Source organism: Anopheles maculipalpis, chromosome 2RL (genome assembly GCF_943734695.1).
Source record: "Anopheles maculipalpis chromosome 2RL, idAnoMacuDA_375_x, whole genome shotgun sequence".
NCBI classification, from domain to species: Eukaryota; Metazoa; Arthropoda; class Insecta; order Diptera; family Culicidae; genus Anopheles; species Anopheles maculipalpis.
Genome location: NC_064871.1, coordinates 1,126,536 through 1,142,591, shown reverse-complemented (window position 1 = coordinate 1,142,591; position 16,056 = coordinate 1,126,536). Strand labels below are relative to the sequence as shown.

Sequence of the window (16,056 nt, the reverse complement as noted above, 5' to 3'; positions counted from 1 at the left end):
GATAAGGTGGCACAATTGAGGTGGGAAAAGCAAACGCAACGGATGCAAATGATTTTCCAAAGTGTCGTGTTGGTGGTCAAACCGTCTTGGTCAGAAGAAAAGGAAGCAAACACAAACGTTGAAGAAAACGTTTTCAATATTCTCGGGGGTTCGGAGCCTTTGATCCTTCGGGTGGAAAATAAGGCGATAAATCACCCCACCCACGGTTTGGAAATCTTCGACACCGAAAGATGCCCGGCATCACGCCCAAACACCAGCAGAATCAAAAAACGTTCGGGAAAGCAACGGCAAAACGGAATCCGAAAAGAAAGGCAAGCAACCGTTTCTTCGTAAGTAAACAAACAAACTCACCCCCTCGATCGGGAGGGTTTGGGATGCGTATCGGTCGGCCGGTCAAAGGCGAACTTTGCCGGTCAAACTTCCATCACCTTTAGAGGCTCGAGGCCCTGCTTTTGCTTCCGGAAGGGCAAGACAGAAGAGTCTTGGGTTTGGTCGATAAGTGGATTTACGAGTGTATCTTACTAATTCCTCAAGTGGCCACCTCCCCCAGGACACGCCATTTCAAGAGCGCCCGGTATCTTCATTAGCCTGGGTGAAGGTTACAGCCACTGCCAGTACACTTGCCAGGGAAAGTTTTCTCCTTATGGTCCTGTGATTGGAAAAGCGAGAATCAACAAGCGATTTTTATCGACTCGTTTACCGAAACTCGGTGTTGTGAATTTCTTTTCTTCGCATCAATTCGCCTTCTCCTACAACGTCTTGTTATCACGCTTGACGCATGGTAGAGAGAGAGAGATTCACCACCGGGAAAAAAACATCGCTTTTCGTCCCCTTTTTCTTGGTTGAGAAGGAAAAAAATATACCAACGTACAATGACATGAAAACATTCGATTCACAAGATTCGATTCGCCACAATGAAGAGATTATTTGAAAGCAAAGTGATCCGCCCAGGGAGACGGAGGTTGTTTGGTTTGGCATGCTCGTAGCCAACCGCCGGATACACAATCCACCAGCACCGAGTACATGGAGCAGCCAAAGGAAGTAAGCTGTTATGACACGCACAAACGACATTCATTGAAGGGTGCTCGCGTTGCGTTCGTTTTATGAGTCTGTTTTTTATGTTTCAGAAATCGGAAGGCATGACACAATCTCCCCACTTTGCCAAACCTGGAACGTCAATCAAGGGGAAACCAGCATGAGATTCTTTTTCTGCGGTAGAAAGAAGAGAAAAAAAACGAAAGCAAAACTCCCTTGAAGAAGAATTTGCCCCGGCGTACGCTGTTATGTCTTGGAATACTCGTATCCTTGGCGAAAGAACCTTAAAACTCCCAAGAAAATGGGGGACTAACGCGCTCTGTCTCAATCACCAACACCCGTGGCCACAAAAGCGAAATTCAATGAATTGTGTATAAATTATGTAATAAAAAACCGATTGTATTGTTATTTGAAACATTTTGGATTGTGGCGCAATTTTTTTCTTTTCATTGTTGTTATGTCCTTTTTGTTGCTGTTCCTGGGGCTCATGAAGCCGGCAAAGAAAAAGGTTGTTTTGGCAAAGTTTTCCTCTTTAATAAGTATGTACTACTGTTGCGTTTCTCCACTCTATTGATCTTTGTTTCGCCTTGTGGTCAGCGTTCCCGGTGAAAAAAAAAACACAGTCCATCATCGGGGTAAGAAAACTCTTTTCTTCCGTTCATTTGTTACATTTTCTGTTGTTACATTCTTTTTTTCTAAACCAATTCAGGAAAACCTTTGAATTGTTTTCTATCCCTCAATACACCCTGGCCTGGGCTTGAACCGACTGGGCGCAATTTGAAGGAATAAAAAGTTTTTCATTATTTTTCAGCAAATATAAATCAAAAGCGTGTTTTTCCTCCAGTGGTGTTCGGATGCCTTGCCAGTGATTCAAAAAGCAGCTGGTTTGGGTCCCAGCATTGACCACCCGCGGGATGTTGGGATGATTTTTTTTTATACTGCTCTACACCTCCATCCTTCCTTTCTTTCGACAATGGCATAAAAGATGCGGCTACCAAGCGAGTTCCAATGAATCACAAAAAAAAAACTTCGAGCAAGAAAAAATGCTTTCCGACCGAAGATTTAATTAAAAAATGTGGTGAAATTTATCAAAGGGATTTTTTCGCTTTTCTTATCGAAAAAAAAAGGGTATGAGTATCCATCTTGCGGGTGGCTCGATAAAATCAAGAATTGTTTCTTGAATCCATATCACTGGAGGGTTCTCGTGTTTCATCTTGGAAAACTGAAAAAAAAATCCTTCACCCTTAATTTTCCTTGCTTTTCCCATCTTCTAGGCAAAACGTTTTCCACGCGAAGGGATCTTTTTATCTTAATTATTCATCCAGAAATTATGCGCTGATTGTAATGCAAACGCAATTTATGGATCGATTGTACGGTCGATAAACTAATCTGACTTACCTCACGATCCTTGGCAGAAAGTTCTTCCGTTAGCGATCTCGTCCTGCTGTCCACGACGCCAGAGTCCTTGTGGGGCGATTCCACAATTTCACCACTGCTACAGTTCGTCTCAGATGTGCTGCTGTTGAGCTTCTCACTGCTTCCCTTGTGGCACTCACTGACACTCGTTCGCACACTACTACTACTATTACTACTACTACTGTTACTGCTCGTCTCCTTCGCCGGAACCGCACTCATGCTCTCGCACTCCATCTTTTCACCGGTGGCCGGTGGCGACTGAGTTGGCGATCGATTGTTGTTACTGCTGTGGTGATTGTTGTTGCTGCTGGCGAGACAGTTGTTGTTGATGGTGTGTGCCAGAACGGCCAGCTCCTGCTGCACTTTGCGATCGATTTCCGGTGTGCGCGATCGGGTGCTTACCGTCATCGGTGATCGTGATCCGCCGAGAGGCCTTTCACTCGGACTGAGAGCCACCTCCGGACGGTGGATGCTGCCACTCTCTGAAACGGGCGTTGTGGAGGGTGACGGTGGTGCGATTCCGTTCTGTTCGACGATCGTCATCGGCGATGAGGATGTCGGTGGTGAGGGGGATGCGGACGTGGCCAGCGGCAGGGATGTGGGCAGTGTCGGGGCGGAAAGCGATGGCGGTGGTGGCGGTTGGGCCGTGACGTCCATATCGTTACCGTCGTTATTGTTGACGCTGTTGCTAATGTTGTTGTTGTTGTTGTTGCTGACTCCGCGGTCCGTGGTCGACAGTTTCTCCTTGAGCGAGTTTACCTCCTTTTCCGCCAACGTGGCACGCTGTAATGGAATTGCAGGGGCAGAGGGAAAATAAAAACATTCATTACTACACCGATTTGATGATGATTTTTTTGGGCTTTCGCCGCGAAAAGAATTAAAATCGTATGCTTTACACCCTCTCCGTCAAGCGAGCGCAGCTATCTCGGCTGGCCCCGTACTGGCTTCGGGTGTCCTTCGAATGTTCTTGAAAAGATTTAAATTAATCGCATCGAATAAAACCTTCTTACTGGTAAACGCGCCAACACGTACGCGGGGGCCATTAAATGGTGGACCCGTTTGGTTGGTATCCGTCCGTCAATTTGTGTTAAATTGAATTTTTACGATTCTCTGTACTCCTGGTTTCACCTTCACGCACGCGTCTTTTCGTCACAGCGACGTGGCCATCTTTTGCGTAAACACGTGGGTTAGTGTATTGTTGTTGTTTTTTTTTGTGTGTTTGTGTGTGGTTTTATGCTTCATTTTTTTTGTTTGTGCTCTCCACATAACCAAGGCCTCTTCCAAGAAGGTATATCACAACGCATTATCTAGCAGGTGATAGCAAAAGTTAAACTCCGCTGAAGGGAAAAACCCCAAAGCACCAAAACTGACAACTCATTAAATCTAATGCATCTTTTTGTGGTTCTTTTTTTTAAGGACTCAACATCGATTCCAAAGTGAATGTTTCAAGCTGAACTTCAAAGCGAAATGTATCATTCTATAGGCCACAAAAACATTCATCACTCTGCTCCAACCAGTTGCTACATCACAGCGTTCTACATCATTTCTCAACGAACGACGGAAATCGAAGCTAATAGACTATAAATATCGAATTCCCAAAGGCAAAACAGCATCAGAAATGTTGTTGCAAGCGGTTCCAAATTTCACTACCCACTCCCAATGTCAGTATCAAAGCTAGTTTGTTCGCCCGGCGTCGACCAACAGGCGAAGGCGCCCTCAAGAGTTGATTCGGTTCTCTGGGCAAGATAAATAAACATCAGCCGTAATGCGGATGGCGTAAAGTAAGGAGATGGGCATGAGCACGCATCTCAGCACCAACACGGGCAACATAAATTTCTCAATCTTCTCACACGCTCTACATACATGTCCGGACAAGTGTCGTGCAACGGGTGCCAACCGTGTGCAGTAGGCAGCAGCGGGCTGCGGAAGGTCGTCGAACGGTTTCGGAGCAATATTGAACGCGTGAAAATTGATCCAATTAGCAAGATAAACATACATCGGTTTCTAAGAAGTGTGTTCGTGCATAGTTATGCTTCCCTGACATCACGGTGCGGTGCCTCCTGTGCGTGTGGAGGACTTGCTTAATTAATGTTGCAATTAATATTTTAATCCAGCCGCTAGTTGTTTGATGCTGAGCGAGAGGGCGAGAATTTTTGATCTTCCTACCTGGTAGATCCTGGTGCGAAAAGTGACTAAACTGAAAGAATCTTCAAGATCATGATCGATGGCGCATAAGAAATGTTGTCTTTTTTTCCCTTGCTCCGTTCTTCCAAAGAGAACGAAATTGACAGTGACACGTGACTTTGAGCGAGGATCAATCGCGATCGTGAGTGGTTGTTTGTGACAAGATCACTCAAATGCGGAATCCAAACATCGTCTGACATCTTAAGAGCTCCTCTCGATACTCTTAAAATAGATCAGTTACATTTACATCAGGCTTCGGCGGCCCCCACGTGGCTATCGATTATGCGTATTTATCTCACCGTTTTTCCGACATTTTCTTTTCATTGCTGCGATGCTCGGGCCCACTCGGAAACGGAGCGGAAAAGCGTGCAAAGTGCTTCACTTCCGGTGTGTGTGTGGTACGTGCGAATGTAAAAATCGCGACGCATAAAGCCATCTGTTTCGGGCAGCTGTTCCACTAGTTGTACACACTTTCGGTCAGTGTGATTAAGGGATTCTTGAACTTGCTGATTGTTGGATTCACTTTAAAGGCACCAACACTGCAGTTTGTGAATTGAAAAACGACTTCTCCGCACGAAACTCGAACCTGGGCAAGCGTTGAAAGGCGTGCGATAATTATTTGGTATAATTAATGCTATAATTATAGCCATCGTTATAGCGGGAACGGGTCAATGCAGAAAAAGCAAAACAAATACTCGAAGAAAACGAGCCCGGTGTCCGGGAGATGTACGCTGGAACTGCATTGCACCAGCGGCGTTATGCTATCGTGCATCAAGGTGATATTGAAACTCATGTGACTATGATTCATCGGTTTGCAGCATCACGGAAAACAATTATCTTTATGGTCGAGTATTTATACTAAACTAGATTCTGTTTTCCTTCACGACGTGATGTTCCGTATGATCACAAAAGCTTTCAGTGGAATAAATGATAAAATTATGCGCTAGGATTTTCTACCGTAGCGGCGTAGCTTTCCCTCTCGATGTGGGTGGTTTTTATTGAAATTGTTATAAACAATGCACGAAAGCATTGAAAACAGACGCACCCATTCCTGCTCAGTTCAGTTCTGCTCATCCAATCGTCGGTAGCGAATGTTTATCTGTTGGTGGGATGAGATCACGAACGAACGAGCGGAACAAACGATGGCCATAACTTTCCATTTCAATTCGATTTTTATTTTCAGAAACGCAACCACCCACTGTCTAACTGCTCAAAACCCCAGCTGCCCCAGCTACGCGCGCATGCAAATGAATGTTCATCGGTGGGCGTATTATGTGTTGTGGAAAATCGCGCATCGATGAAATGACAATCGGGCGGAAGTGGCATCGTTGTGCATCTTCCCGCGGTGCAATTGGTTTGTGGTTGACCATTCGCTGCACTTGACAGCGTTTTGCAGCAAGAGGGAAAGAGAGCGAGAGACGTTAATTGCTCATAAGTATCAGTTTTTGTCATCACCACCCCAACCGACCGAAGGATAAAGGTTCAATGTTTCCCTTTTTTCACGCGTTTCCATCGCATGGATAGCTTCATCTCGTTTGCACTTCAGCATGGAAACAGATCGAACAGATTGGTATTGACAACTGTTTCACCAACGACTACACCAGCACAAACACTAGCAAAAAGTCCGATGGGTGAGAGATGCAATTTGCTGCAATTGGAAAGGATGCAATTCGAGCCGTCTCTCTTTTGCGCCCGTCTTGCATTTCGATCACCGATACCCACCGATTCCGATGGATGCATCGAAGCGAAGCACATGCGCATTTCACCAGCACCACTCGCCGATCGATCGCGGGCTGCACTCGATGATTCCAGCGACAGGGCGAGAAGAGTCGTGTTTCCTTGAGACTGGAATGGATCCAGTGTTTGGAGCATTTTGAGCAGTCAAACCACAGCTGCAGCGCCATGTAACAACCGCTCTGGTTGTTCCAATGACATTTGACAGTTGGAGAGAAAGACACGAAACAGATGGATGCGACTACCAATGTCATCATGTGGGTCAAAGTGTGTGTGTGTGTGCTTCGAATCGATTTTGGGGAAACCCCATTCCCACCGTTCCTAACAAAAAATGGAATCGAAGCTGCTTTGGAACAAAGTCCTCACCATAATTAACGACCGAAAACAGAAACACAGGCGTAAATGCTTTGCTTACTTGGCAAATACTTGGCATTGATCTCGGAGACATGAAAATCGAATGAAAAACCGAGTTCATTCATTTACTTTACTTCGTCCTCAATCCGTCAATCCGTCTGCGCGTCTGTGGGGCAATATTAATTTATGCACAGATGCGTTCCAATGTGAGCCGCATTCAAACCGGGCTCCGATCGTAGACATTGGCATTTTTTTTTGTGTGTGCATGTGTTTGTACCCGTTTCCTTTCAGTTTGGCATCATTTTCCCATCATTACCATATCGTTGGCTGTTTTTTTTTTTATCTTCAATATTATTTTTCATTCATTCACTCACACTTTTCCCCTGGCATACCGATCCCGTCGCATTCGCATTCCCTTCTGCGGTCCACGATCGTTTTCTGGCAGCCAAGATCGGAATGATCGCTCAGATGTTGTGTTTCACCTTTTTTTCTTCTCTCGCTTCATTCATCCCGAACCTCTTTCCATTCATTGAAAGAGTTGATGTGCATCAGTGTGGTAGCATCTTTGTGCTCTTCTTCAAAAAAACGTCATTTCGATTCAATTTCGGTAAGGATCGAGCTTCCTTTTTTTCTTGCTGTAGCTGTCTGTGGCACGGCCAGATTCGATTTAGATATTTCTCACAGTCTCTCACTCGCTCTACGTTTCCTCACGGCAGCTCGACAACCCGCGCCCTGGATTTACCGCCGTACGCATCAATACTGCGGCATGCGATCATACGCCCTTCCGTATGTCCCGACATGCCCTCTCTGCTCTCTTCAGGGTCGCTGGTTTTGTTGTTTGCATGCCCTCTGCTCGCTCTTTCCGGCCATTTCGGGGCACAATGCATGAATCAAAACGCACAATAAATGTATGCTCATTTGAATAATAAGATGATCTCGTTTTTTGCTCCTATTCTTCTACTTCTTCTTCGTCTTCTTCGACATCACGCGATGCTGACGAATTTCGTCACCGGCTTCCTCGTGTCCCGCTTCGTCGATCTCCTCCAGGTGAGGACAACGAACGCTCAATTACCAATTCCCCGCACTTTTCCACCAGTGTTCGTGTGTGTGTGTATGGCTGTGTGCCCGGTAATGTACGCTGTATGATTTATGATTGTGAAACTTAAGCTGGGACGGTATTGAATTCAGTTCGGTTTTTTTTTACCATCCATCCACACACACCAAACATTAATTTCGAACATTGAATTTCTCATTGGATGAAGCGAACCCAGCTCAACAGAAATGACGTGCCGCAATTCCAAAGCAGATCAGAGCGTGGAAGCGAAAAAAAAGTTTTCGATTCTTGCTTCCGGCCATCGTTATCAACACCCTCGAGACTCGAAAAGGCGAGCATCGGATCAAAAGATTTTGAAGGCTCTGCTGGCATTTTGTTGTCTTACAGATTGGTTTTACACCAGAGGGAAAAGAAAATTGCACTCGTCTAATTAGCCGAAAAGCCAATATTAGAAGCCGCCGAAAAAAAGGGATGCGCGCGTTCAGACAGCAAGCAAGATGATAGGAAAAAAAAATTTTAATCAAATTTTTAACCCTTTTCCAAACTTCGATCCTCGACGTCGCCCCGTTTGCCCCATCAAATACCGGGAGAGATTATCGCTTTCGGGCCGTGATGTGCGATTTGCTAGGCGATTGATGAAGATCTTGTCTAACAAAACCCTTCAAAGGCCAACCATTTCCCCAACTGCGAAGGGAAAGACAACAGAGTCAGAGAATCACTCATTAAAACTGTTCCGAAATAGGGAAACCGCACTCCAAAATTCGAAAACGGTACGAAAGGAAAAGAGGAAAAACTCCACTTTGAATCGAGAAAATTTGGCGCAGGGAGGGAAGGTAATTCAAGGGCGTAATGCTGGTACCGCGAGGTTCGCCAACTAAACTTCTAAAGGGACGATTCGAAAAGCGAATAAAAAAAAACGCGCGAAATGACTTGGTCAGAAAAGGATGCTGAGCATTTTGCCTTAACATGGCATAGCAACATCGCTGGAATCTCTCGTCAATTTATAGGATGTTTCCGAGTTCCATCCAGACTCACCGGTGGGATGGGAGCTTCCTTCGATGAGGATTGGAGGTGTATTATTTTTTCGAGATATTACTTGTGGCCACTTGTGGTCGGGCAAAGATTCGAAGTACGGATTTTAAGTACTTCATTAAAGGGAATCCTTTTTCGTAATGTTTTTCGAACCCGAAGGATTCCGGTGAGTTAGGAGGACACGAAAAATAATTCGCATTTGTTCAATAACTTTTACGGCTTTCAGATACGGCCATAGAAACGGTTGTTCGGAAGCAATAGAATAGAACGAGGACAAGAAAGGGCTTCAGATGAGCATCAATTAAACCGGAAATGATTCGCCCCGTTTTTACTTCCGTTATCCTTTACGGTAGGGTAAGATGATACCGCTGATGCGTGTCCAGGAATATTTCATATCTTTGAACTCTTACAGCCATTTCTATTTAACAAAAATATTCTGCAAATAATCGTTTCACAAGTTTCACAAGTCTACAAAACATCGGATGATAAATAGATTTCCACAGTTCATCTTTCATCAAAAGAGGCTTAAAACATATTACCCGTATATTACGGTTTAATTGATCGTAAAACACTCTGCCGATCGTGAACATTCTATTTTCTCTAGCCACTCTTGATCCACTCGGAACAAGCCCGACGGCAACAATGACGACGACCACGACGATATCGAACCGAAAACTATTAAAACCGACTTGAACCGACCCGTATTTTCCCATTCCTAGCTGCGAGGGAAATTCCACCATCAGGGAATAGGGCGAACCCTACCGCAGACATTGTGTACGGTCCGTGCATAACACCATATCGACAGTTTCATTACGATCCATTTAGCTCGAGTATTAAGATGTTTTGTTTGATAAAATTATTCCTCACGCCATCGAACTGCTCTCGGGGCGAGTCGTCTACCCTCACGACGTCGGCATGACTAATGAAATGACGCCCAGCGAGTGTTCATTGAAAATTCGATTTCATATCACCGGAATGATGATGCTGCGTGAACCATCTCGATAATACAGAGGGTGAGCAATTGATTCTTGGAAACTTCTCTAATTACTGGAGCTACTCCGTTGCGATGGACGGAAGTGAACGCTGAAATCGAATTGAATCCAATTTCGTTTTCTATTTCGACTCATGTACCGTTTGGAAATTCTTCAATTTTTGAACATTTTTTCTCTGTAAAACCTCAATGTACTTCACAATGCTATCGATTTGTGCAAGTTTTTCAATCAAGTGCAAAACATTAATCTTCCTTCTTTTCCGTGTACGACGGTTCCGGATGGAAGACCCGGTCACCACCTTCAATCATAAGCGACATCAGCGTAGTTGAAGCGCTTCCTCAGGTGCGCCCCGTTAGCAAGTTGGCCTCATCATTTGAGTTCACTTGCTCGTTCCGTTACCGTTTTATTACTTCGCCTTTCAAAGCGGTCGTCGGACGGGCCGCGGATGTCGTATTTCCCACGCAGATCTACCGGCGAACAATGGGATTGCCTCCATCCATCCATCCATCCGCCAGCCAGCCACAACCTCTCACCCTGTTGGGTATTTCTTCCGACCATTCTTTTGCTAACTCAGTTTTAGTTTTTTTTTCGGACTCGTCCCACAAACACGCACACAAGACCGAGATTATGTTTGTGTGTGTGTGTTTGAATGTTGGTGAGTCAAGCGTCGAATATAATTTCGATTAATTCTTGAAAATTGTTTTTCTTTATCTCGTTTAACAAATCTCAGGCTTGTCGAAAAAATATATCGACCCAAGCACGGTGAGCACGAAGAATCAGATGAAACCGCACACAAACGCACCCTCGAAATGGCTCCAAAATAAATGTCATCTCCCGCCCTTAAGAAATGGACAGACGATCGGCAAGTGAAGAATCGAGTTTTTCGGTTAACTATCGAACATAAAAAAGCACATTCGAAACTGCTTCCGCTGGTTGGTGGCGTGAGGCTGCTTATTATTTGTCATTCAATTGTTCTCTTTACATCACTTACCCACTCTCTCTCACACACACACACCGTTAGTGGGGCACACTTGTAAGAGCCTATCCTCAAGGAAAACGCAAGTTCCGGGTTCTCTTTCTATTTATCGTTTGGATCGATCCACAATTTGTCGACGTAGTCGTCGTTGTCGTCGTCGACCCTTCGCAGGAAGGAAGTTACAGGGGGAGAGGGAGGTCGAATCGCGAGAATTGTGGTGGGTGTAAGCGCAAGGGAACAACAATGGCATGACAAGAAAATGACGAAGATACACCACCGAGACGGCAAGGCAAGTGCGCCCGTCGAAGCAAGCGGACGACAATCAGTCCTTATCAGCTCATTTTTTATTTATTTCTATGGTTGCTCCATTTCCGTCGCTATTTTCCCTACAACCTCACGCCCATTCCCTCACAGGAGCCCCCTGCATGGTTCCGATCGAAACCATGTTTGCCTTTGTTGGTTTAATTTAACTTCATTCAACCGGCTGTTTTTGTTTTTTTTCCTATTTCTTTTCCTCTTCGTCTTTTTGGGAAAAATCTCCTCATTTATTTTTCTTCTTGGTGCGGAAAAGTATGTTGGCGTCCCATGGGGAACATGGGACGCGATGCGTTTTGTGCCCTCGTCCTCGCTGGGTGACGGTAATAATAACAGACAACAATGATTGTAAAATTTGAATAAATGGCAAAGTCGTTCGGGAATCGAAAATCGAGTCACCTTGCCACTGCCAGGAAAAGCCAACCCAGAGCCTGGTGGAAAATGGGAAAACTTTTATTTTGTTCATCCTCGAACGAAAGAAGGAACACAAAAACGGATAAAAAATACACAACAAACAGGAGGCGGGATGTTTCATCTTGTTCGATCTTTATGCCTTGTCAGGCCGAGGAGATGGAGACCGGGAAAATAAGGGCAGGAATTGACCTCGCAATACCGGAAAGCGATTCCCGCCCGTCAGTGGAAAAACGCAAGCGAGAAGCAATAATGATAAGGCAGATTAGAAAAAAGTGATATCAATTACCGGAAGATTGGGCGGAGGAGAAAGGAAAGGAGAGCCACCCCAAAAAAAAAGGTAAACAATACCAGTTGAACTGTGACAGGTCGACCTGTTTGCTCCCGTGGCCGGAAAAGCGCGTACTTTAATGACGGGGAATACATCGTGAGTGATAGGTTAATCGAAATTTCTATCCCTCCTCGATGGTTTCATTGAAGGTTTTCTTTCTTTTTCTCTTTCTTACTTTAAAGTAGAAGATTCTTATTGACCATGGTTTGCAAAATATTTGAAGAATTTCTTCTTATCCTAACATTTACTGAGATACTGAGAAGAAAACTCATATTTCTCTAAGAACGTGACTTCATTTATTGCTTCGTTAAAAAGAACGCTCGGGTTTACATAATTAATCGTCACACGGCTAGCGTTTCAGAGTTGCTTATCAGCCCACCGAACCACCCAACCACCCACCAACCCACCCACCCACATATGCCAGTTTTTACAAACCCTTTTATCGCCGTTTTTGACGTTTTTCGTTTGGTTTTTCGATCATATTCACATTCGCCTTGATTAACATCCGCCCATTACCAGTGAACGAGGCTGGTTCGGACAACAACGCATGGCATGGAGAGTGAAGATTATAAATTAACCTCCTTCAGAATCAGCCGTCGTCTTACCCCTGCTCTAGCAGGAAAATTTATTTCTATTCATTATCATATTTGATGAATTTTCGTTCGTGCGCTCATATCCTTCACCCTTCGCGGCAATGGCTCTCGTTAAAAACAGCACCAAACGCACCACATCTCCTACGCTTTTCCTGCTAATCAATGGAAAAATGCCAACATTGCGCGCTCACACACACGACGCTTACATGTATATAGACGCCTTTAACGACAAAATCATTATCTCCTTACGATGTCATCTTCAGGGAGCTTCAGGAAGCGACAAGTGTGATGGAGAAGGTGCAAAAATTGATGAGCTCAAGTTCCGTGGAAGCTTTTTCATCGAGTGTCACAGTGTGCCTCCCAATCCATGCGAAAAACGTCTACCGCCGGAGCTGATCAGAAGTTTTGACGAACAATCATAAATATGATGAGTTATGGTACGTTCCATGTGGCTCAAAGTATGAGACAACAACAGCCACCAACCCGGGACGTGCGTACTCTCTCCGTGTGTGTGTATAAAACATCCTTCTGGAACCTATTTATAAACAAACAAATGGTTCAGTTCCTGTTCTCGTTCCCCAGGGAGCAACAGCAGCGGGTGAAGGGATGCGATAAGAATGTGCCACAGTCAGCCAACTGTTCGATAAATGTGTGCACACATGTGTGTATGTGGCGAGGAAGCAACAGAGAAGCCCTCGCCAGATCTTTTGACGCCTCAGCTTGGTTGGCGGTATGAGCTAACGCCTGGGAGGATGAAGATTGAAAATAATTACGTCTCACACACGCCGGGGTGAGGCGAGCGTTTGATAACAGTACGGAAAGTGCCAAAGAAAGAAGATTTTGACAAGACATAATCAATCAATCGGAGGCCGGAATTGCGGAGGCGCTCGTCGCTGGCAAGAGACAAAGAGTGAATATAAAGATGTGATAGCGTCATGAATATTTTTGCCTGCAAAAAATCATTCCGTTTGACATCGACAAGCTGGTCATTTTCGATCGATTTTAGCCCAAACCAACCCATCTCCTACAGTTCCATTTGCAATGAAATTCAATTAGATAATGAAATTTGCCATTTGCACATCTTCACCAGCTCTACTTTCGCTTCCAGACACGACTTCTTCCATTATAGTTCGATAGCAGGAACATGGTGTTGCGCCACGGTCACGTCCAAAGACGTAAAACATCTTTTAGTAGCATATCCTGCGCTCGAATGCTCTCTGTCTTCGCAAGGTAATTACCTCGCGCTGTTCAGCTGTTTGCCGAACAACCGAACAAGGCATCCCACCATCGGAGAAAATGTTATCTCCATTATCGAGAAAACGATAACAATAAACAGCGCCATACTGTCGATGTTGCTGGCAGAATCCACCTTCAGGGGGCTCACCCTTTCTTTCGGGAGATGGTGGTGCTGGTGCTTGTCGGATCATTGCTAATACCTGCGATACTCCTGCGGCTCTGCCCAAACCAACACTTTGAAACGTTTTGCTCTGCCGAGATGCTACCGTGCCCTGAACCAACTTCAGCCGCACTTTAGCCGACTTCAGTGGTTAATGTTGTTAATTTGGAATTCATAAAATTCGACAGCTTTGCCGCGTTCTCGTAGGATTACAAATTTATCTTCAGCGATGCCTCCGCTACACAGGTCGACGGCAACAGCTTTGTTTGACTTCCGGACTCCAAATCAATTTCAAGCGTCGGTTGCCACTGCACTTCACTGCACGCCGTTTGGTGAAATGATTTGTAAACATCTTAAGTGGAAGTCTGCGTACGCTTAAGGCGTATCTTTAGAATCTTTAGAAATTCCAATACCCTGCTCCAAAGACCTAACACAGGAAGAAACAATCACGGCCAATATCATCATCTCATAAAGCGTCTCGTGCCTCTCTGCGTGCAATAAAAAACACGACTCGCTTCTTTTCAACAACCAACGCCATCCAACCATCAATGTTGCATGTGGATACTGGAATTCGATCTGGAGAGGAACGCTTCATTTTTTTTTCGGGTGTAACGGATACCGAAAATGAACGGAAAGCAAACATCACCCACAAAGATCGAGACGACTTTCGTGATTAAAATCCACTTTAAATATTTATGAATGAACGTCATTGTTGTGTGCCCTAGTGGCCAATGCCACTGCCAATGTCGACTACTAGAAGCGAATCAAAGCCTCCACGTCGTCCCTCTTCGCACATCGTCATCATTAACCCGTTTCTCCGAAATTCGTTACACCGTCCGAAGCCGGTCGGCCTGCTAGACAGCATCTTGCGTATCAATCCGCCTCGAACCTCTGCTTCTGCTCGAGGGAGTTTCCAGTCGACCGGCAGCATCCCATCGATGGTATGTACCGACATCGTAAAAATCGACCCCGACTGGCCTAGCTGAAAGACGCCAAAATCGCGTTCGGGAATAAAAGAACAAGATGCAATCGTACGGGGAGGAAAAAAATGTATAACCACACACTTCAGCAGGCCTGCAAAAACTTCCAGCGCCAAAACTCGAGTTCACTCGCTCCCAAGGACAGACCATCATAAATTCATGGACCAGAGGACGGTTGCAGACAGTGTCCGAGGGCGCTCGCGCGGTGGTTTTGCCTGGGTGGCAAATATTTGCTTTCCATTAAAATCTGTAAATCCTGACATTCGGCGATGCATTCTAACGAATCCTGCGAACTGAAGCGCACATCCTGCTGAGTTTTCGGGGTGGACATTGAGGAGTCGTTTTATTTCGATCAAGTCGCTTGCAAAATTTTGTACAAAAATCGGAGTTGTTTAGCGAGACTTCAACCTGCTGTGGAGTTAGCAATGTTCTCGGGACAGACTACGGAGTGACTTTAAATCAGTACATCTTTCATTTTATTTGGAGTCTTCGTAGAAAACATTCCTCCATGTAATTAGTCAAAGACTCAATCAATCTGACGACCCTTTGACACCGGTCCTATCGAAAAAATGCATCGGCAATTACAAATGCATCACCCACTCAACCACCAACCGCATCCAAATGGCAGTGACCGCGTGAAGGAACAAAACAAACACCTAATTGCAAAATAATAGCTTTTCCACTGACAGCCGCGGGGTACGTTGTTCGAACATCGGCAATCGGTAAGGGCGCTCGTTGCACGTACCATGTGCAACAATTGCAACCGACAATGCACAAACAAAAGGCCGGCCCGGCCACCCAACGAATGCAAACAACACAAAACAAAAACCAACACAGAGCGGAAAGGAATCGGTGCCCAGCACACAATCACGACAACGGTTGTTAAAGGCGCATTAATTCCAAGTGATAAATTTTTAATTATTCTACCGATAACGCCTATAATCGGATGCGTTCGCGTAAGGGTGCGTTTCGACACAACAGCATTAATCTGTCGCCAGGAGTGCAGAAGGACAGAGAGAGAGACGCACCAAGACCAGATTTTTCATGTGCTGTTGTGTGGTCGTGGAAAAACCCCTAAAACCCTCCGAAAAGGAAAAACAAAACAGACGAATGTCGGATTCAATAATTTTTCACCGTGCATTCTTTCCTCTTTTCAGTCGATGTGAATTCAATGGACTAAAAACCCCCCCGATTTTCATTTCTACTCGACAATGCAATCGAAAAACACAAGACGAAACACAAACACGCTGGCA

At 45.0% G+C, this 16,056-nt stretch overlaps 2 protein-coding genes across 4 annotated transcripts in view; one reads left to right on the top strand and one right to left on the bottom strand.

The window, feature by feature from the left end:
• Positions 1 to 16,056, bottom strand: part of LOC126556604 (homeobox protein cut) — a 153,343-nt gene that overhangs the window by 80,826 nt on the left and 56,461 nt on the right. For all 3 annotated transcript variants that reach the window (XM_050211941.1, XM_050211942.1, XM_050211943.1), the window contains exon 2: positions 2,434 to 3,234. In XM_050211941.1, coding sequence (XP_050067898.1) covers positions 2,434 to 3,234 — 801 coding nt within the window. The remainder of the gene's footprint in view (positions 1 to 2,433; positions 3,235 to 16,056) is intronic.
• Positions 12,682 to 16,056, top strand: part of LOC126558356 (opsin-1-like) — a 306,086-nt gene continuing 302,711 nt past the window's right edge. The window contains exon 1 of the mRNA XM_050214356.1: positions 12,682 to 12,696. The gene's annotated coding sequence lies outside the window, so the exon portion shown is untranslated. The remainder of the gene's footprint in view (positions 12,697 to 16,056) is intronic.